This window comes from Polypterus senegalus, chromosome 1 (genome assembly GCF_016835505.1).
Source record: "Polypterus senegalus isolate Bchr_013 chromosome 1, ASM1683550v1, whole genome shotgun sequence".
In the NCBI taxonomy this organism is placed as follows: Eukaryota; Metazoa; Chordata; class Cladistia; order Polypteriformes; family Polypteridae; genus Polypterus; species Polypterus senegalus.
The window spans coordinates 320,280,722-320,304,385 of NC_053154.1; the positions used below are offsets into that span (position 1 = coordinate 320,280,722).

At 42.5% G+C, this 23,664-nt stretch overlaps 1 protein-coding gene across 2 annotated transcripts in view; it reads right to left on the reverse strand.

Moving 5' to 3' along the window:
• The window catches only part of cars1 (cysteinyl-tRNA synthetase 1), a 123,753-nt gene that overhangs the window by 16,150 nt on the left and 83,939 nt on the right, over window positions 1-23,664 (reverse strand). For both annotated transcript variants that reach the window (XM_039737019.1, XM_039737028.1), the window contains 3 exons: window positions 9,142-9,210; window positions 5,383-5,464; window positions 764-844 (listed from right to left, as the gene is read on the reverse strand). In XM_039737019.1, coding sequence (XP_039592953.1) covers window positions 764-844; window positions 5,383-5,464; window positions 9,142-9,210 — 232 coding nt within the window. The remainder of the gene's footprint in view (window positions 1-763; window positions 845-5,382; window positions 5,465-9,141; window positions 9,211-23,664) is intronic.

The following is a 23,664-nucleotide window of genomic DNA, read 5'->3' on the forward strand; positions in this document are numbered from 1 at the left end:
TCCTCCGCCACACCGTGCGACTCTTCAATTCCACCCCGGGGGGGTAAACGTTAACATTATACAAAGTTATTGTCTGCTATACCTGCATTGTTATCACTCTTTAATTTAATATTGTTTTTTATCAGTATGCTCCTGCTGGCGTATGTGAATTTCCCTATTGGGATTAAGAAAGAAAGAAAGTAAGTAAGCAAGAAAGTAAGTAAGAATCTATCCATCTATCTACCTGTTATATAGTGCCTTTCATATCTATCTATGAGGTGATACTGACAACACAACAACAAAAAGAAATGAAGCTACACCAGTATAACCTCTCAGGAATAAACATGAAAGTATTCAAATATTATCTGAAAGGACATTCCTACAATGGATCTTATTCACAATAAAATGATGCAGTAAAACTAACAATGACTTTGAATTCTCCAAGTTATTTGGAAGATGGTTTATATTTTATAACATCCTTTCAAGCGTATTTTCCTCTGATTGTGGGTCTCCTGTTAATTGAAACTTTGCAGTTTTATGTTGTCCTTTCACTGTAAGGTTCCTGTTGCTCTAAAGTGGTGGTGTGTATTGCATTGAAAAGGAAATGAGTGCAAGAAAAGTGAACACACCATAAAACTTAATGCTGTATCAGTAACAAACAAAAACAAATAAAAAAAATACTGTAAGGGATAAACACGCCGAGAGATAGTAGGAGGGCTGATAAATATTTTGGAAGTTGAACAATGGCAAGAAATAATAAAAATTATGATTCATTTATTTTTACCTTCATGGTCTTCAAAGCGCACTCCAAGTTCTGGGAGGATGTCATCACGCAAAGCATCACAGAGCTGCAGGACCTCTGTCACTACATTCAAATTAAAACATAAAACAATATAAAGATTAGAAAAGGGAACTCAAGTTCAGTTCATATATATCTTTTTCTTCTTTTCCCACTTGTGTGTGGGGTCAAAGTGCTCATATCTGCCTTCTCCATACAACTAATTCCAGCACCTCCTCCTCAGTCAAACCCTTCTACTTCAGATCTTCTTTTACTTCACCCATCCACCTCTGCTTTGGCAGCATAACGCCTGAACCAGGAGGACTGGTCTTTTATCCCATGACTCAACACATCCATAACCAGATTAAAGAGGTGAGGACTTCAAGAAGATTCCTGGTGTAGACTTCCTCTAATTGAGATCTTGCCTGTTACCCCAACACCGCTTTGAACTCGATTCCTCACTCCTTCATATATATCCTGGACAATCCTCACATACTTCTCTGGTCCTCATTTCTCTCTCATGCACCTACAGACCTTTTGATATGGCCCTCTATCATAAGCCTTTTCCAAATCACTAAGCACCATATGCAGTCCTTTCTGTTTTTCTCGAAACTTTTCTATATCAGCTATCTCAAAGCAAAGACTATATCAGTAGCTCCCTAAAATAAAACCAAACTACTCCTCCCCTATGCTGGTCTCTTCTCTAAGCCTTCTCTCTATAACCCTTTGCCAAATTTACATTGCGTGTGACATCAGGTTTGTCCCACTATAGTTTCCATGATCCTGAATATCACCGTCCTCCTTATAAATGGGTACCATCACACTGTTCCTCCACTCGGGATGATTCACACTTTATGACATGGCACAGTTTTCCTGTTGGAGGTATTTGTGTGAAAACATGGCTAGCAACAATGCTCAGGTGTGCTGTGGCATTCAAATTAAATTAATCTGGTATTAAATGAGCTAAGCTATGATCTTTTTTGTGTCTAGACTTGCAGATAAAGCAGAACATGTGGAGCCGTACTATGTCTCCTTGAATGAGAACTGCACATCTGGAGCAGACTGTACTGTAAGTGTGGAGCTTTGACCGTTTTAAGTTGATGCTTAACATTACTCTGTATTATGTAGAGACAACGTGAAAGTGTTTTGCACTGTCTGTTCAACTCATTATTTTTGTCTTGGTGTTAGTTTAAATCAGTGTACATTAGTCTTTGGCAAAGTTACATGTTACAGTACCAGTGATAAGTTAAATCATTAACCACAGGATACTTTAGCCACAGGCAGAAGGCAGGTATCACTTTTATGGCTTCACTAAGGTTACATCCACACTACTGCATTTTTGTTTATAATATGTTGTTAAACTAAAATGACCTCCGTCCATATTAGTGTTTTCATATCATTAACAAAAGTATATGTGTTCACACTAAAATGACCGAAATGTATGACGTACACGTTTGCCTATGCTGGGCATGTGTGCATCAGTAGAAAAAATCTCTAAAGGGAAAGTGATAGCCCGCCACGGGATTTATCACAAAACTCTAGCAATTGCTAAATTATTTGCCTTTTGTGCATGTAAGCGGCATTCAAACTACACAAAATACAATTTGGGTGCTTGCAGGTAAGCAACACAACGGGAGCTGCGGAATCAATCAATCAATCAATCAACATTTATTTATATAGCACATATTCATACAAAAAAATGTAGCTCAAAGTGCTTTACAAAATGAATAGAGAAATAGAAGACACAATAAAAAATAGACATAAGTCAACATTAATTAACATAGAATAAGAGTAAGGTCCGATGGCCAGGGTGGACAGAAAAAACAAAAAAACTCCAAAGGCTGGAGAAAAAAATAAAATCTGTAGGGGTTCCAGACCAAGAGACCGCCCAGTCCCCTCTGGGCAATCTACCTAACAAAAAGCAACACTTTGATGCCTGCTATGTTGGAATCTGGCTTTCTTCCATAAAGGGTGACCACTCAGGTAATGGGACATTGTAAATGAGCAGGACCCAATCAGGGAAGGGCCATGAAATTAGCCCAAACCAATCAAGAGCCAAATAATAAGCCCAAATCAATCAGAGCCACGTTATAAGCCCAAGCCAATCAGAGCCACGTTATAAGCCCAAGCCAATCAAAGCCACTTTATAAACCCAAGCCAATCAAAGTATGAGTCTGCGTTTTCAGACTACACAGAAACTGAGCCGCCATTTTCAGAAATATACGGCTGTGGACAGCGTTTTCAAAAGCCTCTCTTTCATGGGTTGAAAACACCAGGCTAGTGGGGACAAAAGACAGAAACAGAGATTGTGCACTTTTAAATGAAAACACAGCAGTGTGAATGGGGCCTAACAGTCATGGTCCTGTACAATCTGTAATCTGTTTTGAAAGTAAAAGCATAAAATACACAAGCGGCTTTTGTAAAAGTACCGTTAAATAGGCTTGAATGGATGTGCAATGATCTGCTTGAAAACTGCTTGGGAAATGGAAGGATGAGGCCAAGAAAGAAGTAAGGAAAAAAAGATGCTGACAACAGGGTTTCCAGATGATACAAGATGAATGGCTCTTGGACCTGTGGATACCCATGTCTGAAGAAGGAGGAAGACAAGCCAGTTTTTCATTCTTCAGTGCCTATGACAGGGCCCGAGGCCCCGACTCTTATAGGACTGTACAGCGTCACACGTGTACCTAGAAGACGGTTTACAGGCTCAAAGACTGTTCTTTCTCAGTCGGCCCAGGGGTTGTCGCTGTCACCTGATCCTTTCTCCTTTTGTCCCTGTGCAGACCAGCCAAAAAACCTGCCTCCCAATGACATCACCACTAGTCCAACCCCTGTTGATGTCACTTCTGGCACCCTTTGATGACACCATATCCAGTACCCAGAGCCACTCTTCCTGCCGTGTCAGTTCCTGGTCCAGCCTCCCTGACTCCATCTCTTCCTCCGTTCAGCCATATTTATAGAACAGCTGTTCAGCCTGTTAGCCAGTTCTGTGTTGGACTCCTGTCTGTAAAGACGTGTTTATTTTTGCCAGTTTTTTCCAAGTATACGGGGTGGCCATACCCAAATCTTTTTGTGACTCCAATCATCCTTATTAGAACAGATAAACAACTGTGGCCTTGCAAAGCACCCTGATATGTAAAGTCCAAGTCCAAGGAGGTTCTGTTCAACCTTTATAACACACTGGTGGGGCCTCATCTGGGGTATGGTGTGAAGTTTTGGTCTCCATGCTACAAAAAGGACATAGCAGTGCTAGAAATAGTCCAGAGAAGAGTAACTAGGCTGAGTCCAGGGCTACAGGGGATGAGTGATGAGGAGAGATTAAAAGAGCTGAGCCTTTACAGTTTAAGTGAAAGAAGATTAAGGGGAGACATGACTGAAGGGTTTCAAATTATGAAGGGAAATCAGTCCAGTGGATCGAGATGGCGACTTTAAAATTAGCTCATCAAGAACACAGGGACACAGTTGGAAACATGTTAAGGGTAAATTTTACACAAACATTTGGGCATTTTTCTTTACAAAGACAACCACAGCCACTTGGAATAAGTGACCAAGTAGTGTGGTGGACAGTTGGACTTTAGCAACCTTCAAAACTCAACTTGATGTTGTTTGGAAGGATTAAGTAGATAGGACTGGTGAGCTTTGTTGGGCTGAATGGCCTGCTCTCGTCTCGATTGTTCCATTGATCTAATACAAGATGTTGGTTCACTTATCCCACATTTACAACATTGTCTGAATTCTTTAGAAGCTTTGCTCTGGAGAAAGTTATTTGTGCAGAAGTAGTGCTGATGTTTACTGTAGCTGAGCCTGCCAGAAATTTCTGAGCTCAATCTCATTGTTTTTACATATAAAGGGAGATTACATAGTGGTTGAAATCTTTTAACAGTAATACTCTGAATGTGCTGGATGATAGCACTTCTCTTGGGGAATGTTTTATGTCTCGGTGCATATAGTGGTGTAATAGATCTTCATTTTAAAATCATATAAAATGCATGAAACAATATCAGATTAATAGGTCTATTACGTGTCAATCATGGAGAATCAACTTCAGCGTCAGACTGCTGTCACCGTCCTGCTCCACTGACAGACTGAGGAGATCGTTCCTCCCCCACACTATGCGACTCTTCAATTCCACCCGGGGGGTAAACGTTAACATTATACAAAGTTATTGTCTGTTATACCTGCATTTTTATCACTCTTTTAATTTAATTATTTTGTTTTAATTTGTATGCTGCTGCTGGAGTATGTGAGTTTCCCCCTGGGATTGATTGATTGATTGATTCAGTCAGTCAGTATCTATCTATCTATCCATCCAATACATAGCAATTTCACTGAAACAAAGAGGTTTAAAACAAAGCAAGATACATGTCCAAAGCATTTGAAGAGCTAGAACAGAAAAATCTCCAGCTTCTTATATACTTAGGATTAATTTAGCATTGGAATGGAACTTGCAACACGGAGAGTTTTCATGTAGCAAGTTACGAGCAATGCATAGGGAATAAACAAAAGTAATTATATACTACTATTCATCTATCTATCAATCAACAATGATTTCTCAAATAGATCATGGTTATGAAAATCCCCAATTTTTTCAAATAATATAACTTAAGAAGTCTAGAGGTTCCTACCTTTTTTTTCTCTTGCGATCCTCCTCACACCTTCCCTGAATTCTGACAGAACATTTAAATATGGCAACACAGTGGCCTCCAGCTGAAAAAAGTAAGAAAAGAAAACTGAGAAATCAGTTGTGATGGAGCCTACAATGAGTCATGCATCTAGAAAGCAATCTGTCAGTTATGTTGGCAAACGCTCATAGTCAAATCGACCAGTACAAGCAATCACAAGCCATTTGTCTACAATTTTTATGTGAGGAATGTTTAAAGAAACTTTCAGCACACATGCCCTGCTGACCTTGTCAGTACACATTTCTATGTTGACTCCATGAAAACAGCATGCAAACAAAGCTGAACCTCCAGCTGGCAACTAAAAGTGTTAAATGAAGGAATCTGTCACTGATTTGCCAGGATCCAATTAGTACTGTCGTAGATGGCCGGGAATCTTACCCGGCCGGGGCACCTCTTCGCTGGAAGGATCGGGGGACCAAACCTGGTCAGCGTGTTACCTCCCCTGGGATGCTAGAGGGCAGCCCCCATGGGTTGCAGTGGTGCCTCAGGCACGCCCACAGGGCTTCTGTCTATAGCCCTGTTGGGATCCGGAGGTGCCACCAGGGGGCGCTGCAGCTGTTCCCGAGTGTGCTGCCGGAAGTGGGGCCACGAGCACCTGGAGCACTTCCGGGTGCCTTATATAAGGGGCCAGTACTCGGTGAGCCAGAGTCGGATGGATGAAACTTGCAGAGGAAGAGTGTAGGAAAAAAGGGAGAAAAAGAAAGAAAAGAAGGTAAAGAGGAATATTGTGCTTGTGCATTGGAACTGTGTTGTGGGCTTGTGGGAATGGGGAAGACATTCTCCATGAGTGAAGAAAAATAAAAGCATGCGTGTTTTTATAAGTGTGTCTCCCGTGTCTGTCTGTGTCGGGTTGGGTGGCTGGCACGCCTCCTAGTGGTTCTGTCACAGTACATATCTGGGTTTGCTTTTCTGTAGCATCACTGTATTTTGTGATTGATGGAATTAGGAACAAACAACCAAGGCATATGTGTTGAAGCAAAAATTGTGACAACCTTCAACAAGCATCTGGTGAGATACTGGGACAGCTTTGTTGTTAGTTAAACAAATGCGTTTGATTCCCTGGATGGCCTCCTCTCGTTTGACAGTACTCACATTACTAGCTATGATCCTATTTGAATGTGTCAGGGTTTGTTCTATTTCAATCAAAATTCATTTGACGATTATTGTTATTTTTGTCGTTTCAGGTTTTCTCCCTTTTTGTGAACACTGCTGTGTTGTTGACAGCAGTGGCACCGTTCTTAAACCAAGAGAGACTGGAGCTCAATTACAGCGTGGCACATTAAATCTTTAGTTTGATACCTGAAAATGAAATAAACCTGCATTTATACTGTAGCTTCATTCCCATTTTTTCCACTCACATCTGATCTTTCTAGAGATGTGATCTTCAAAAAATGATATGGAAGTGTGTTTGTTCATCCTTGACATGTTACTCCTGCCTGTCCAGGTTTGTCTGTGGTATCCGCAGGTTTTCACGTACAGATAAGGGAAGTGATAACTGCACACAACCCAACAGCTATGATCTTTTGTTCCCCATTTCTCTTCCTTACCATCATGAGCTGACGAATTCTCAGACATTCCAAACTGAAAACACCGAAGACGCAAATCAACCAGCATTTGTCCATTAGTTCGCATTTGTCTTGATGAAATTGTTTTTATTTGGCTAGGTACTGATCTGTATACACTCATATCAGAGTTGGATCACTTGCAAAATTAATTTGAATAGTCCATCCATCCATCATCCAACCCGTTATATCCTAACTACAGGGTCACGGGGGTCTGCTGGAGCCAATCCCAGCCAACACAGGGCGCAAGGCAGGAAACAAACCCCAGGCAGGGTACCAGCCCACCGCAGGGCACACACACACACACACACATTAGGGACAATTTAGGATCGCCAATGCACCGGACCTGCATGTCTTTGGACTGTGGGAGGAAACCCATGGAGAGAAAATGCAAACTCCACGCAGGGAGGACCTGGGAAGCGAACCCAGGTCTCCTTATTGCGAGGCAGCAGCGCTACCCACTGCACCACTGTGCCTCCCAATTCAAACAAGTAAAAAAAATGTCAAAAACGAGATAGAAATCTAAATAGCAGTGATTTGAACATTAAAGTAAAAAACAGGCGCTTCATACAATAGCATACAAAGATCAAGGAAGAATTTGTTTTTCGCTTCAGTGTCTCCTAACATTACGTTGGTCCTTCCGCATCTCTGCTCCAGCAGGTTTCTCTCACTGTCCTCGGCTGTAGTGTGACTTCCTGGCTCTCTTCATTAACACCTCAGGCATTCTCATTTCATCGGATTGGTTGGACCAGCACTGACTCAGCTGTGGAATGGCCAATAGGGGGAGGCAGCTTGATGGCCGAGGTCTCCAGGACTCTGAATAAATCCAAATCGTATTATGGGATATCATCTAATTCTGCTCTGTACTTGTAATATTTCTATTGCATTATTATACTGTATTGAGGATTACTTGTGTTCTGTTATGTGTATTGTGTTGTATTGATCCCATTTTTTTTTTTGACACCCACTGCACGTCCAACCTACCTGGAGAGGGGTCTCTTTTTGAACTGCATTTCCTAAGGTTTCTTCCATTTTTTTTCCCTACAAGGGTTTTTTTTGGGGAGTTCTTCCTTGTCATCTTAGAGAGTCAAGGCTGGGGGGCTATGAAAAGGCAGGGCGTGTTAAAGCCCATTGCAGCACTTCTTGAGTGATTTTGGGCTATACAAAAATAAATTGTATTGTATTGTATTGTATTTCAAGCCGGTGACACATGCAAACTTCTGAATCTTCTGAACTCATTACAAGGTTGATTACAGTTGGAGTCTGTTCTAAAATCACATGGCTGATCCACAGCAGTCTGCGTGATAAGGTCTCACATGAGAGGTTGGACATCACAATAAAAGAGGTGGATGCTCAGGGTGTTGTGTCTGGATGAGGGCAGAATTTGCTTAAAAAAAAAAAAAAAAAAGAAGAAAGTGGTGATGGTTCAGGGAACCCTATCAGAACTGGGTGAAGTTAAATGTGGCATTTAGAAGGGGACAGTGCTAGAGTCATTAATATGTATAAATGATTTGGATAGGAATATTGTGACTCAAGGATCACTGACAGGCTCTCTTCATTTATGACTTAAGACATTCTCATTTCATATCATAGCTTCTCCTACTGCTTCTGCACTGACAAGACACACTGATCTTCATTTTATTTATTTATCCTTGATATCCAGCTACTTTCAGCTACGCCATAACAGGTAGGTAAACACAACCTGAAACTTAAGCTTCTTCAAGTCTGATATCTTGCATTTGCTTTCTGGTTTTAATTTGTATCCTCATATGTGGTTGATGATCCTGACATGGCACTGGCTTAAACACAATTGCACCGATGACATCACAAGTCATAACTTGCAGAGGGCAGATCCCTAGCAACGAGAGGGGCACTTGGACTTAAAATGGATACCATAAATAAATGGCAATGCTGCTGTTGTGGAAACACTTTGTTAGCACTGAATTTGTCCTGGTCTTGGATGTTTCCATCCAGTTGCTGATTGTATTCAGTACTGGAACACCAGCAGATGCATCAGCCTCAACTGGAGTGTTTAGAATACTGGAACTCTCCGTTAATGTGACAGCAATTCAAACAGGATCAGATACGCATTTATTTAAGGCCAAACTACGCTAAACCATGTGATCTAAATGGTACTTACATCTGTAGTTTCTCCACTTCCTCCAACTGGGAATCCAATTGGCTCCGTTCCACTTATTGCCCCAAAGATCTGAAATAAGGCAAATAATACATTTGAGGGCAAAGTTTAAAAATCAAAACAAAGACAAAGGAAAACAAAAAGTAAGTCCAAAAGACAAAAATGAGTGGAATCATATGCAAAATGATTTTGTGCAGATAAATCTGCATAACAAACAGTTTCTAATGCAAGTGGAGCTGAATCATCATACTGGTCAATATCTATCTATCGATATCAATATTTATATCTATATATCTACTGTATATCTATATATATATATATATATATATAGTGGTAATTCAGCCTCGGCACGGACAGACACAGACATAATGTTCAAAAAACACACTTTTTAATTCATAAAAGTCCAACACACAACAGAGTGCCCCTGCACCAAACACCTTTGTGAGTCCCTTTCCTCTCCAGACTTCTTTTGCCGCCTTTCCACCTTTTCTCCCGAGCGTTGCCTTCTTCCTCCTGATTCGGCTCTCTCACTCGGAGGACGCAACCTCTTTTATAATCACTCGGATATGCTTTCTGATGATTTTCCGGTGGCACTTCCTGGTGTGGCGGAAGTGCCATATGAGCACCTGGAAGCACTCTGGGTGTCCTTAGAATCTCTTCTGCCAGCACTTCCATGTGTGGCGGAAGTGCTGACACCCAGGGCTCCACAATCCTCCGGGGCCCCCCTGTGCTGGCCACAGTCCCCAATGGGGTTGAGCTTCCATGCTCCGTTCCCATGGTCCCCATACATACCAGGGTGGCCACCCTCTCGTGGCCCAGGGGAGGTATAATCTCTCTCCTGGTCCTTCTAGGCGTCCTGGCCGTCTGCCACTATATATGTATGAAATTCACCGTCTATCTGTCTGTATGCTTTTCACGAGAGAACTACTTAATGAATTTAGATTGTTTTTTTTTCTATAAATTGCTTGAACAGTTGATTTTGCGACTTCTCTCAACGCGCTAAGTATTACAGTTCGCTTGCGGCACCGAATTATTTGCGTGAATCCAAGAGATAGAGGCTGTGGACAGAGGGGAGAGGGCAGCGGGATCTCAGGAGTGTTGAGCCATGCGGGGTCCTCCTCACTCACATGCCAGCCTCCGTTCGAGTCGCTCTGCCTCTCGCCACATGTTGGAGTGCACCTTGCCACCAAATAGCTAGCAATATCTGTTTGGTCAACAGACATTATCATCTACAGATTGCTAAGGAGTAATGTTTGATGTTTTTGACAGAGACATCACAGCTACGTGTGCTTTAGAGGGTAGCTGCTGATTGCCAGAGATATCACGGCCACGTGCTCTTCTCCCCACATGGGGGATGCTATCCAGTCAGACCTAAACATGATCAGATACAGTGACAACGTCTATTGATTTTTAAAGTTTGTCTGTTTCACTACTATGTGGGTGCAGCTACAGGGGGCAGCTAGTATTATATAGATATATAAAGGAAGGAAAAACTGGACTGATGTCTTGACCTCGATGGATGATACTTTTGCTCCTGGGCAGGATGATATAATGGATGATGAGGGGGAGACAGGTTTCCAAGACTTTATGTTCCATGGATATACTAGGTGGCAGCATTCTGGGGCCGGAGCATCCAGGCATGCAGGGAACTACCGTTCAGTTGAATAGCCCTGCTGGGTTTCGTGGGAGCTGGGAATGTCTGTCCCTACTTTGAGGGGCTTTTGCCTGATCTAGAAGTGCTTCCTTTGTGCAGTGTCCTGGCACCAGAAAATACTTCAGGGCCTGGCATAAAAGGGCCTCCTACTAAGACAGACAAAAAGCCAGCAAGAAGAAAGAACAAAGAAATGGATGAAAGAAGAATTGTGTTTTTGCAGAAAACCCATGAACGTATTGCTGTGAAAATATTTTACATATTATACTTTTCCATAACTATATCAAGCTTGGATTCATAAAAGATTTTCACAAAAGGCCCTAATTCTTAAGCAGATTTCTGACTGGTTTCTGAGTAAGGCAGGATCAAACGCCTGCCGAAAGAAATCTCTCAGTCCAACAGTTCATTTTAAAAGATTTAGTGAAAATTCAAAGCAAACATTACACACAAGAATAAAGAACAAGGGATGTTACACATGTCGAATAAAAGGCAAAAAAAAAGGGAAAAAATGTTTCTTGAATAAACTTATCTTTTCTTGTCAAACCTGTTGCTTCTATACTTAAAGATGCTTTACTTCACCTTTATTATGCTTTAAACGTACAGAACTGCATGTTTAATAGAGCTTGTTAACTTTCATACTATTAGGCACGTTAAGGCACAGTTTAAAACCGTGTGCCCTCCATGCCTTACACATGGCAAGGCAGGTCACTAACTGAGAGTTTCTATAGTCAGAGAGACAAGAAGTAGTTAGAATATACTAATTCAATTCAACTTATGCAGGTTGTTAGAACCTCCCATAGACTGTGCACTAATATACAGTGGAACCTTGGACTACCAGTAACTTGGTTTGCGAGTGTTTTGCAAGACAAGCTAACATTTTTAAGAAACTTTGATTTGATAAACACGCGAGATATTGCAATACGAGGAGTACATTTATATATCATAACCTGGTTCTGCTTCAGCCTCACTACAAACCAAGAGTGAAGGTGCTACCTACAACCACACGCTCATTTAGGAAGTGGTCCCCTGAGGCAGAGCAGGCTCTGAGAGACTGCTTTGGCACTACAGACTGGGATATCCTGCAGGGGTCACATGGTGAGAGTATTGAAGAGGCTGTTGACTGCACAACTGATTACATCAACTTCTGTATGGACATTGTAGTTCCAGTAAGAGCAGTACGCTGCTATGCTAACAACAAGCCATGGATTACAAGTGACATCAAGGGCCTTTTGAACCAGAAGAAAAGGGCTTTTAAAGACGGTGATCAGCATGAGCTCAAACACGTGCAGAAGGAACTCAGTACAGGAGAAAGCTGGAGCAGAAGTTGCAGAATAACAGCATGAAGGAAATGTGGAATGGGATGAAGACCATCACTTGCTGCAGCTCGAAGCGGGGTGCCACCATCGAGAGAGACATGGAGAGAGCAAACCAAATGAACAACTTCTTCAACAGGTTTGACCATCCTAACCCACTCTCAGTACTGTGTCCTCCAACCATCCTTCTGCTGATACCAGCATAGGAGAGACATCCCCACCCACAATTACAGCAGCACAGGTGAGCAGAGAGCTGAGGAGATTTCATGCCAGCAAAGCAGCAGGTCCAGATGGAGTATCGCCACGACTGCTGAAGGCCTGTGCGCAGGAACTGGGGAGTCCTCTACAGCACATCTTCAACCTGAGCCTGGAAAAAGGTAGAGTCCCAAGGCTTTAGAAAACATCTTGCATCACCCCAGTCCCAAAGGTATCACGTCCTAATGAGCTGAATGACTTCTGGCCTGTTGCTCTGATGTCACATGTGATGAAGACCATGGAGCGGCTGCTGCTTCACCACCTGAGGCCACAGGTCTGCCATGCCCTCAACCCTCTGCAGTTCGCATACGAGGAGAAGGTGGGAGCAGATGATGCCATCATCTATATGCTACACCGATCTCTCTCCCACCTGGACAGAGACAGTGGTGATGTAAGAATTATGTTTCGGGACTTCTCTAGCGACCTTCAACACCATCCAACCTCTGCTCCTTAGGGACAAGCTGACTGAGATGGGAGTAGATTCATACCTGGTGGCATGGATCGTGGACTATCTTACAGACAGACCTCATTATGTGCGTCTTGGGAACTGCAGGTCTGACATTGTGTTCAACAACACAGGAGCGCCACAGGGGGACTGTACTTTCTCCGGTCCTGTTCAGCCAACATACATCAGACTTCCAATACGACTCTGAGTCCTGCCACGTGCAAAAGTTCGCTGATGACACTGCTATGGTGGGCTGCATCAGGAGTGGGCAGGAGGAGGAGTATATGAAGCTAATCAAAGGCTTTGTTAAATGGTGCGACTCAAACCACTTACACCTGAACACCAGCAAAACCAAGGAACTGGTGATGGATTTTAGGAGGCCCAGGCCCCTCATGGATCCCGTGATCATCAGAGGAGACTGTGTACAGGGGGTACAGACCTATACATTTTTGGGAGTGCAGCTGGATGACAAATTGGACTGGACTGCCAATACTGATGCTCTGTGTAAGAAAGGTCAGAGCCGATTATACTTTCTTAGAAGATTGGCATCCTTCAACATCTGCAATAAGATGCTGCAGATGTTCTACCAGACGGCTGTGGCGAGTGCCCTCTTCTACATGGTGGTGTGCTGGGGAGGAAGCATAAAGAAGAGGGACGCTTCATGCCTGGACAAACTAGTGAGGAAGGTAGGCTCTATTGTAGGCACGGAGCTTGACAGTTTGACATCCGTGGCAGAGCGACGGGCGCTGAGCAGACTCCTGTCAGTCATGGAGAATCCACTGCATCCACTGAACAGGATCATCTCCAGACAGAGGAGCAGCTTCAGCGACAGACTGCTGTCACCGTCCTGCTCCACTGACGGACTGAGGAGATCGTTCCTTCCCCACACTATGTGACTCCAGTTCCACCCGGGGGGTAAACGTTAACATTATACAAAGTTATTGTCTGTTTTTAACTGCATTTTTATTACTCTTTAATTTAATATTGTTGCTGCTGCTGGACTATGTGAATTTCACTTTAGGATTAATAAAGTATCTATCTATCTACACTTTGTCTGAGTTAATGGTTCTTCTCTCTCTTGCTGCGGGATGGTGGGTAATCGTCTCCCATTCTGGGGCTCAGTCGGCGTGCCTCATTCATTTAGTCAACATCTGTACGAGCGTACACTGTTTACTACAGCATGGTGACCGTGTGTGTGTGTGTGTGTTGTAACTTGTGAGTCTCTGTCTTGCACCCAAAAACACGAAACTGAGTCTCAGTACTTTAGCGACACCAGCTTTATTCAGCTTGAAACAGGAACAGCGCGGTTATTTATTGTAGCGGGATCTGCCCCTCTGCTATACACAGACACAGCAGTCAGGCAGGATTGTGACCAGGTTAGTGGCCAAGTAATCCTATGCCCTGCACATTTATAACGTTCCTTGTATCGCCCATCGACGGCAGGTGTTTATAGCATGTCCGCGATCTTTTCGGATTCAATTTTACGGCGAACTGCTACAGCGCTGGGAGCCTGTGGTTGCTTCGGGACGCTCTTCCGCATGTCATTCCCATTGGGAGGAATCCCAAAAGAGTTTAGAAACTCACTCACACCAGCCATGATTCTTTTGAAAGGTAAAGTGCAGGTAAATTTGTTTTATGTATTTTTACTTTATATTTTGTATCAATCATTTTCATATGAATAGTTTTAATAATGCTCCTTTATATTTCCATGGTGTTTATCTAACTTATTGCTCGGTTTACACATCTAACCACATCACTGTTGACCCTTACCTGGAAAGTTTGACAGGGTTTTATTGAAAATGAAAACTGGATAGAGGTCTGGGGGTTTTCACAGAGATACAGTAATAAGTTTGTGATAAAAGGTTTTGAAACCTGAACCAGAAAAATGGTATTCAGTGGCACAGACTCTGCAAAAGGCCCAAGATAAGCTCCCGAGTTCTACAATATGTGTGTCCAGTATTTGCAGATTAACAGTGAATGTTGTCATTTTCATTCACAGTTTAAGTTACTTCCCAGCTTCTGTGTTTTGGTGTCAATCCACAAATTACAAAACTGAGGTTGTTACATTTTTATTTATGTTGTTGTACAAATATAATGAAGTATTTTTTGTCTCACTTTTCATTATCATGTTGACTTTCACTCTATTTTTCTAGCTGTTCTGGTTATTTAAGCCTTTATTTACTAATGTAGGACAAACTGGGCATTGCCCATTCCGCTAGGCGTTAGTGGCACACCAGGCCCATTTAACAGGGTTCCAGACATCCAGCTTTACCTTCCCTCAGCTTGCATTCCAAAGTGACTGAACTCTTCGTATGAAGACCATGCTGTACTTCATCTGATAACCAAAGGTATACATCAGAGTTGCACAAACATCTTGGTAGAGGTTTCTTTGCAGAAACTTCTTGAATCAGAGAGTGCAAAATGGACTCATGCAAGAACAGAGACCTATAATTCAAAGAATGACAACTTCCTGGTGAGTGAAAGCTGGGGCTACTGGCTGCCTTTGTTTAGTTTTTATTTTATTAGTTAAGTTCATTTAAGTAATCTGCTGTCTCTAGTCTAATTGACAGTAGTTGTTACTGTGTCGTTATCTGCCAGAGTTTTGTTCTGTTGGTTTTTACAATATTTGATAAATCCAGTGTTTCTTCTTCTCTAGCTGGAAGCTTTCTGCAATGCGGATTAACAGACTGCTTCTTTGCAGCATGTTTATCTGGATTATCCTGTTTTTCATACTTCATCCAATTACATTGATATTCCAAAAATGTAGCGAAATTTTTTGAACTTTGGTTTCACTCCTTTGAGCCACCAATGGCACTGTATCGGCACCTGGATATTCTCTGTCATTCACCGCGGGTCTTGGTGGAACTTCAACTACCACGACCAAAAGCCAATACGATCTTTCTTCTCTGCTTTTCCTCGACCTTCTCGGAGATCTAGCCAGGCTGTTGACCACAGTGTTCTAGTGAACACCTGGTAAAAACAAACGTACCTTTGGGCTATTCAAGTCCATTCACTCACCAATAAGGGTCCCCTACTGTAAGATCTGCTAAATGGCCATAAGTTTGATTGTCTTTCTGAATCAAGCTGTCCCTCCAGGGTTTGTTTATCTGTCAACCCCGTGCCTCTGGTTAGAAGAGGTGGCTCTGAGGCTAGGGATCTGCACTGGCAATCGGAGGGTTACCAATTCGAATCCCACAAAATGCCAAAAGGGACTCTGCTTTGTTGGGCCCTTGAGCAAGGCCCTTAACCTGCAATTACTGAGCGCTTTGAGCAGTGAGAAAAATGCTATATACTGTAAATGCAAAGAATTATTATTAATTATTACAATTAGAAGTGGAGAGATTCCTCGAAAACTATGCTTCATTTGAGTCCATTAGTAAGAATACCATTTTTCTCATCAATGGACCTACTTCCACTATACTTGCCACTGTTCATTGAGCTGAAAAAGGACTTTTTGAATTGTCAGAGTTTGCAAATTCCAATTATTCCATACCCTCTAATGTTATTTTTCTGGGTGATTTTAATATACATATGGACACCATTACTAACACTTTTATATGAGGGATTTTATATCATTTTCTCAGTAGTATTGGTTTGCAGCAATTTATAGATTTTCCCACTTGATCTTATCTCTTGCTCTGGTGTTACTTCTTATAACTGTACAGCATTTGACCTGTCCATATCTGACCACGAACTGGTGTCCTTTAAAGTCGACTTATTATCTAAATCAAACCTACTCTGTGCTATTGATTTAATTGCCTTCTCCAATGGAGTTGACAGCCTGCCCAGCAGCTACAATTTATTTACCCCAGATGAGATGGTTTCCCACCACAGTGATAGACTATACAGTCTTTTAGATAACTTTGCTCTTTTGAAAGCCCGGACTCTCTTTCACCCACTCTGCCCCCTGGTTTACCCTACGATGACTCTACTCTGTCTTAAAGCTAAAGGTTGCAGCTTGGAAGGCATTTATATAAAGACGGGCCTTGCTATCCATAAGAATATGTATGATGAACACAGGTGTTATTATAAGGGTGCTCTGTCTGCAGCAATAATATTATGTAACACTAATTAGGTCTCGTGAAGGGAATACTCGAACTTTATTTTCTACTGTCAACAACATCCAAAGCCTACCTAACAATCCTCCACCTCTATTCTATTGCACTGATCAATGTAACTCTTTCATGACCTTTTTTTCTCTCATATACGAAGTATAAGGAAAGTATTGTAATCACCCAAAGATTCAATGTCGAGATCTTGAATCTCGACATTTCAGATCTCCTGACTTTCTCGTATACGAAGTATAGGGAAAGTATTGGAATCCTCCATAAACTCCATTTCAAGATTTAGATGAATTTCGATGTTTTAGACCTGCCCGAGTCTGAAAATACCATTTTTGGAATTATGTGTGTGTGTGTGTAAGTGCAAAAACACAATAACTTGAGTATGCTTTCACTTGGGCGGCACGGTGGCGCAGTGGGTAGTGATTTCTGGAACATATTCACTGACTCTGGTTAAAACATCTGGGGGCAGAACCTGAATACAAATAATTAAACAGTTCAGTATGCAAGGTAGTGGGAGACTTTACTTAATTTCAGACTTTGAGGGTCTATTGGTAAGGGGCTATCAACTATTGATCAAAAGTATGTGTTCATTCAGTGTCAAACTACCAATAAATAGTTTAGCATGGGGTGATGATTGCAAAAATTGCTAACTTAAAACTTTAAAACCTAAAATAAATTAAATAACAGATTATTTAAAGAAGGGCGGCACGGTGGCACAGTGGAGAGTGCTTCTGCCTCGCAGTTAGGAGACCCGGGTTCACTTTCCGGGTCCTCCCTCCATGGAGTTTGCATGTCCTCCCCGTGTCTGCGTGGGTTTCCTCCAGGTGCTCCAGTTTACTCCCACAGTCCAAAGACATGCAGGTTAGGTACATTGGTGATCCTAAATAGTCCCTAGTGTGTGCTTGGTGTGTGGGTGTGGGTGTGCCCTGCGGTGGGCTGGCGCCCTGCCCAGGGTTTGTTTCCTGCCTTGCGCCCTTTGTTGGCTGGGATTGGCTCCAGCAGACTCCGTGACCCTGTAGTTAGGATATAGCGGGTTGGATAATGGATGGATGGATGGATGCTTTCACTTTGGTCGACTAAATTTTGCCTACAAGTATTAAGTAGAAAACGTAGATTTCTATCAACTTTTGGGCTATTTTTGTTAACCGGAAGTGGTACTTTACCTTTTATTCATGCAGATGCAGAGTCCCATTTATTCAACTTTACTTTTATAATAAATGTTCAATATATTTGATTTGTTGTTGATGGTTCTTTAATGTACATAATCTAAAAATATAATCATTGTCTAGCGGTTTACTCCTCTAAAATCCATCCCCATATCTGAGTGTACAAGAAAGTCAAGGGGAGACCCCTTCCGATTTATTTAATACTACGGTTGGAAACATCCACCAGAGGTTGACCTCTTTAGAAAACTCTGCACATGGAACATTTTATGATCCCCACTCTTCTTTTCTTCCTAATTTTAAACTCCAAACTGTGGAGGAAATATCTGGTATTATAAAATCGAAACCCTGTTAGATGGATCCACTTCCTACTCATGTGGTTAAATCCTGCTGGTCTTCTGTTCCCTCTTTAATAACTAGCATCATACATTCTTCCCTATCTCTGTTCTTGTTCCTTTATCTTTCTAAAAGGCTGTGATATCTCCAATTCCAAAGAAATCTGGTGCAGATCCCTACAACCTAAATAATTATTATCGTTCAATTTTTAATTTACTATTTCTTTCAAAAACACTTGAAAAAACTGTTGCCATGTAAGTTCACTTTCACCTTACTGACAACCATTTGTTTGAACAACTTCAGTCTGGTTTTCGCCTGTTTCACAGTACAGAGACCCGCTGATGGCAGTCGACTCTGGGCTCTTAAGCATACTTGTGCTCCTTGATCTGAGCCCTGTGTTTGACACAGACTCTCACGAAATTCTCCTAGAGAGATTAGAATCAATTGGTATCACTGGCACTCCACATGCCTGGCTTAAATCTTATCTCTTGGATTGTACTCAGTTTGTATATTAAAAGAAAATCACAATTTTACTCAATTTTAAGTGGTATACCTCAAATCTTGATCCTCTTCTATTGATTATTTACCTTTTGGTCATATTTTTATGAAATCTGACAGCTTTATCTGGTTGGATTCCACTCTTCCACTCTATTCCCTCTCTGACTGCTTGCAGGAAGTTAAGTCATGGTTGTCTGCTATCTTTCTCAAATTAAACGGTGATAAAACAGGTTATTCTGGTTGGAACTTAAACTGTTTTGGCCAAATATTTCTGTGACTATTGATAATTCTTTAATCTCTTTTTCATCTTTGGTTAACAGTTTAGGTGCCACTCTTGATAGTACCTTAACATTTGAAGGACTTATTAATATCACTCAGACTGCACATCTCCATCTACGTAATATTAGCCGTCTACGCCCGTTTCTTTCAGCTAATAGCACTGCCATTCTTGTACATGCTCTAGTTACATCTTGTATTGATTATTGTAATTCTCTGGTCTTTACTCACAAACTTCTCCTGGTTCAGAAAGCTCCTACTCATATCACTACCAGAACCCCTTCCATAGAACACATTACTCCTGTCCTTCAGCAGCTTCACTGGCTCCCTTTTAAATACCACCTTGATTTTAAGATTTTGCTTTTTACTTTCAAAACCCTTCACAATTTGGCACCTCTGTATCTCTCTGATCGTCTTCATATTTCTACTCTTTCCTGTATTCTTAGATCCTCCTCCTCAATTAATCTTATTATACTTTCTGCTCGACTAACTACTACGGGGTTACGAGCTTTCAGCCGAGTGGCCCCTCGTCCCTGGAACTCCCTCCCACAAGACATCCGTATCAATTACTTTCTTCCTACCTTTAAATCCATCTCCTTAAGCTTGCTTATTTTGTTTCATATAAATTTTAGGGTCTGCTGGGAATGTCTTGGCGGAGGAACTGGTCAGAAAGATCTTTAACTGCCACCTCTGGCAAGGTTGTTGGCGCCTCTCATGTCGGCAATCCACAAACCCGGTGGTGGACACCTAAGGTTTGAGAGGCCGTCAAGTTGAAGAAAGAGTCCTATCGCGTCTGGTTGACTAGTGGGACTCCAGAGGCAGCTGAGGGGTACCGGCGGGCAAAGCATGTGGCAGCATCGGCTGTTGCAGAGGCAGACACTCGGGCATGAGAGGAGTTTGGGGAAGCTATGGAAAATGACTTTTGGTCGGCACCAAGAAGGTTCTGGCAAACCGTCAAGCACCTCAGGAGGGGAAAGCGGTGCTCCACCAACAATGTGTACAGTGGAGATGGGGCCCTGCTGACTTCAACTGTAGATGTTATTAACTGGTGGAAGGAATACTGCAAGGATCTTCTCAATCCCACCAGCATGTCTTCCTAAGAGGAAGCAGAGCTAAAGGACTCAGGGGGAGGACTCGTCCATATCAGGGGCCGAGGTAGTTAAAAAGCTCCGAGGTGGCGGGGCTCCTGGGGAGGACGAGGTTCAACCTGGGTTCCTCAAGGCTCTTGATGTTGTGGGGTTGTCCCGGTTGACACGTCTCTGCAACATCACATGCACATCGGGGACAGTGCCTCTGGATTGGCAAATCGGGGTGGTGGTCCCCCTTTTTAAGAAGAGTGACTGGAGGATGTGCTCCAACAATAGGGGGATCACACTCCTCAGCCTCCCCGGTAAGGTGTATTCAGGAGTGCTGGAGAAGAGAGTTCGGTCGATGGTCGAATCTCGGATTCAAGAGGAACAATGCAGATTCCGTCCCGGCCGTGGAACACTGGACCAGCTCTACACCCTGGCCAGGATCCTGGAGAGGGCATGTGTTTTGTGGATTTGTAGAAGGTATTTGACCGTGTCACACAAAGCATCCTGTGAGGTGTGCTCCAGGAGTACGGGGTACAAGGCTCGTTGTTACGAGCCATTCAGTCCCTGTACAGGAACAGCAGGAGCTTGATCCGCATTGCCGGTAATAAGTTGGACTCGTTTCCTGTTGAGGTTGGAATCCGCCAGGGCTGCCCTTTGTCACCGATTCTGTTCATAAGTTTTATGGATAGAATTTCTAGGCGCAGCCAAGGAGCAGAAGGGGTCTGGTTTGGTGACCTCGGAATCTCGTCTCTGCTATTTACAGATGATGAGGTTCTGTTGACTTCATTGGACAGTGACCTCCAGCTCTTACTGGAGCGGTTCACAGCAGAGTGTGAAGCGGTGGGGATGAGAGTCAGCACCTCTAAATCCGAGGCCATGGTTCTCAGGCGGAAAAGGGTGGAATGCTCTCTCTGGGTTGGGAACATATTACTGCCTCAAGTGGAGGAGATCAAGTATCTCGGGGTCTTGTTCAGCATCCACAGTAATGCAGGCTCTGCTGAGCCAAAAGGTGAGGCTGTCGATTTATCAGTCAATCTACGTTTCTACCCTCACCTATGGCCACGAACTTTGGGTAGTGACCGAAAGAGCAAGATTGCGGCAACAAGCGGCCGAAATGAGTTTTCTCCGCAAGGTGGCTGGACTTTCCCTTAGAGATAGAGCGAGGAGTTCAGTTATCCAGGAGAGACTCGGAGTAGAGTCGCTGCTCCTCCGCATTGAGAGGAGTCAGTCGAGGTGGTTCGGGCATCTGGTCAGGATGCCCCCTGGATGCCTCAATGGGGGGTGTTTCAGGCATGCCCCACTGGGAGAAGGCCACAGGGCAGACCCAGGACACGGTGGAGGGATTATATCTCCTGGCTGGCCTAGGAATACCTTGCAGTCCTCCCAGAGGAGCTGGAGGAGGTGGCCGACCTTGGAAAAGTGGTGGACAATGGATGGATGGATAAATTTTAGTTGATATATTGAATGCTATTTAACTGGTTTAATTGTAGTTTATTGTTTATTTCATATTGTGTGCCTTGAAAGGTGCCTATAAATAAAATAAATAAATAAACTGGGATGGACAGAATAACTCACTCATGAGAAGGCCTTGATTTTCTAACTGGAAGTGACTTTAATTCAATCATCATGAGAGGTACCACTTTTCTACAAAAACGAGCTGGACCTGTTCTCTGGACACTCTTGGTGGTTTCTCTGAAGGATTCTGGGGTCTCTCTGATGAAACACTCAGGGGTGCTCTCTGCACTTACACTCTAAAATGACCTTCTGAAATCTTTCGGTGAAACTGAAAGCTGACGTGCTGCTCTGTCTCTCTCTTTGGAGAGCTGAAACTGACAATATCTTCTCTTTATGGACTAGAAAGCTGAGATCCAGTCTGTCAAACCAAAGCTGCGTGCCAGTAGTCTGAAAAGTAGCCATTACTTCAAGAAGGGGACTTCAGCATCTAAACTCTTGTGCCAGAAGGAGTAATGTTTTCCTCATAAAGTTGCAGGCGACACAGTAAAGGCCCAAACTGAATAAAGGATGGGACACCACGAATAAAGGATCACGTAAAAAAGAGAAAGTGGGCACTGCAATGCAAGAAGAATCCTCCAACTTGAACCTGGAGCAACAACAACAGCAACAACTCCATACAACATTGGATGTTACCTTTAAAAACTTATTAACATAAAACTATTCATCTGTGCCAAGATAAATAAGAACTCCAGCAAGTAAACAGCCCTCCTCTTGTTATATGTTCGTCTGTCTAGTCCACGAGTTCCCAAAGTGGTCGATATCGACCCCCTGAGGTCGATTTGAACTTTCGAGGGGTCGACAGTTTCAATAAAAAATTTTGGGAGTCGACGATAGCAAAAATAGAACCCCTTACTTCTGCTATTTGTTTGTTACTTCAAAATATATATGATTCCAATAGGTACCTAATTAAGAAGTAAAATAATAAAAAAAAAACACTTTTTTGATAAAAACATATTACATACCAAACTTGCAAACGAAAAGGTAAAATGTGTCATTAAAAGAGTCACATATAAGAATGCATGAAAATACACGAATCACAAATATGTCTGTGCATTGTCTTATCGAACGTATCAAAGCAAGTACGGACATGAAAAACCGTTGCATGTCCACACTTGCTCGCGGTGGGACGAGACGACGGAAATGGAAGGGCCCCAAATTCCAGCAGGGCATCATGGAACTTGGTGTTTTTCACCGCAGCCTTGCTGGATACCATGGGGGCCACCAGAGGATGCTGCAGGGAGGCACAGGGACTTATATTTTCCTTATAGCCCAGAAGTATTTCACAATCACGGAAATGGAAGAAATGATATACTTCCAGGCTGAAGAAAAAGAGAAGATTACCCGACCCGTAAGTGTTGGATAATCACATGGACTGAGGGCTCAGAAACACTTCCGGGTCGAGGAGTATAAAGGATTGTGGGAGATCCCAGACAGACTAGCTGAGTTGGGAGGCAGGGTGGCTAAGCGTCTGGGAGATTGGAGGATTTGTTTATTGTGTATTTGATTATTGGAGTATTTGGGAGTGGAGGGTGCTTTGTGCACTTATTATTATAATAAATAATAATTAATTGGACTTTTACCTGGTGTCTGACGTGGTGTCTGAGGGTACAAGGGTGCGAGAAAACCCTAATCTGTCACAATGGGTTTGTTTGATGTGACATGTACTTATTTGTGATTTGAATATAATTATTTATTGAGGAGCAGTACTACAAAAAGGAAAATCGGTGGACACAGTTTATTTATTAGAGTTTGAACAAAAACTTCTGTTTCAAGTAAATACATACTTTACTGTTTTGTTTTTTTTAAAATCACAGGGGTTGTCGAAATTGTTTGTTAATAAAAGTTTTTATTTCTTCAGGTAATAATATGACTGAACCAAAAAAGGAATGCAGACAGTACAGCTTGGACTATGTGTACTTATTTTGTATTTACAG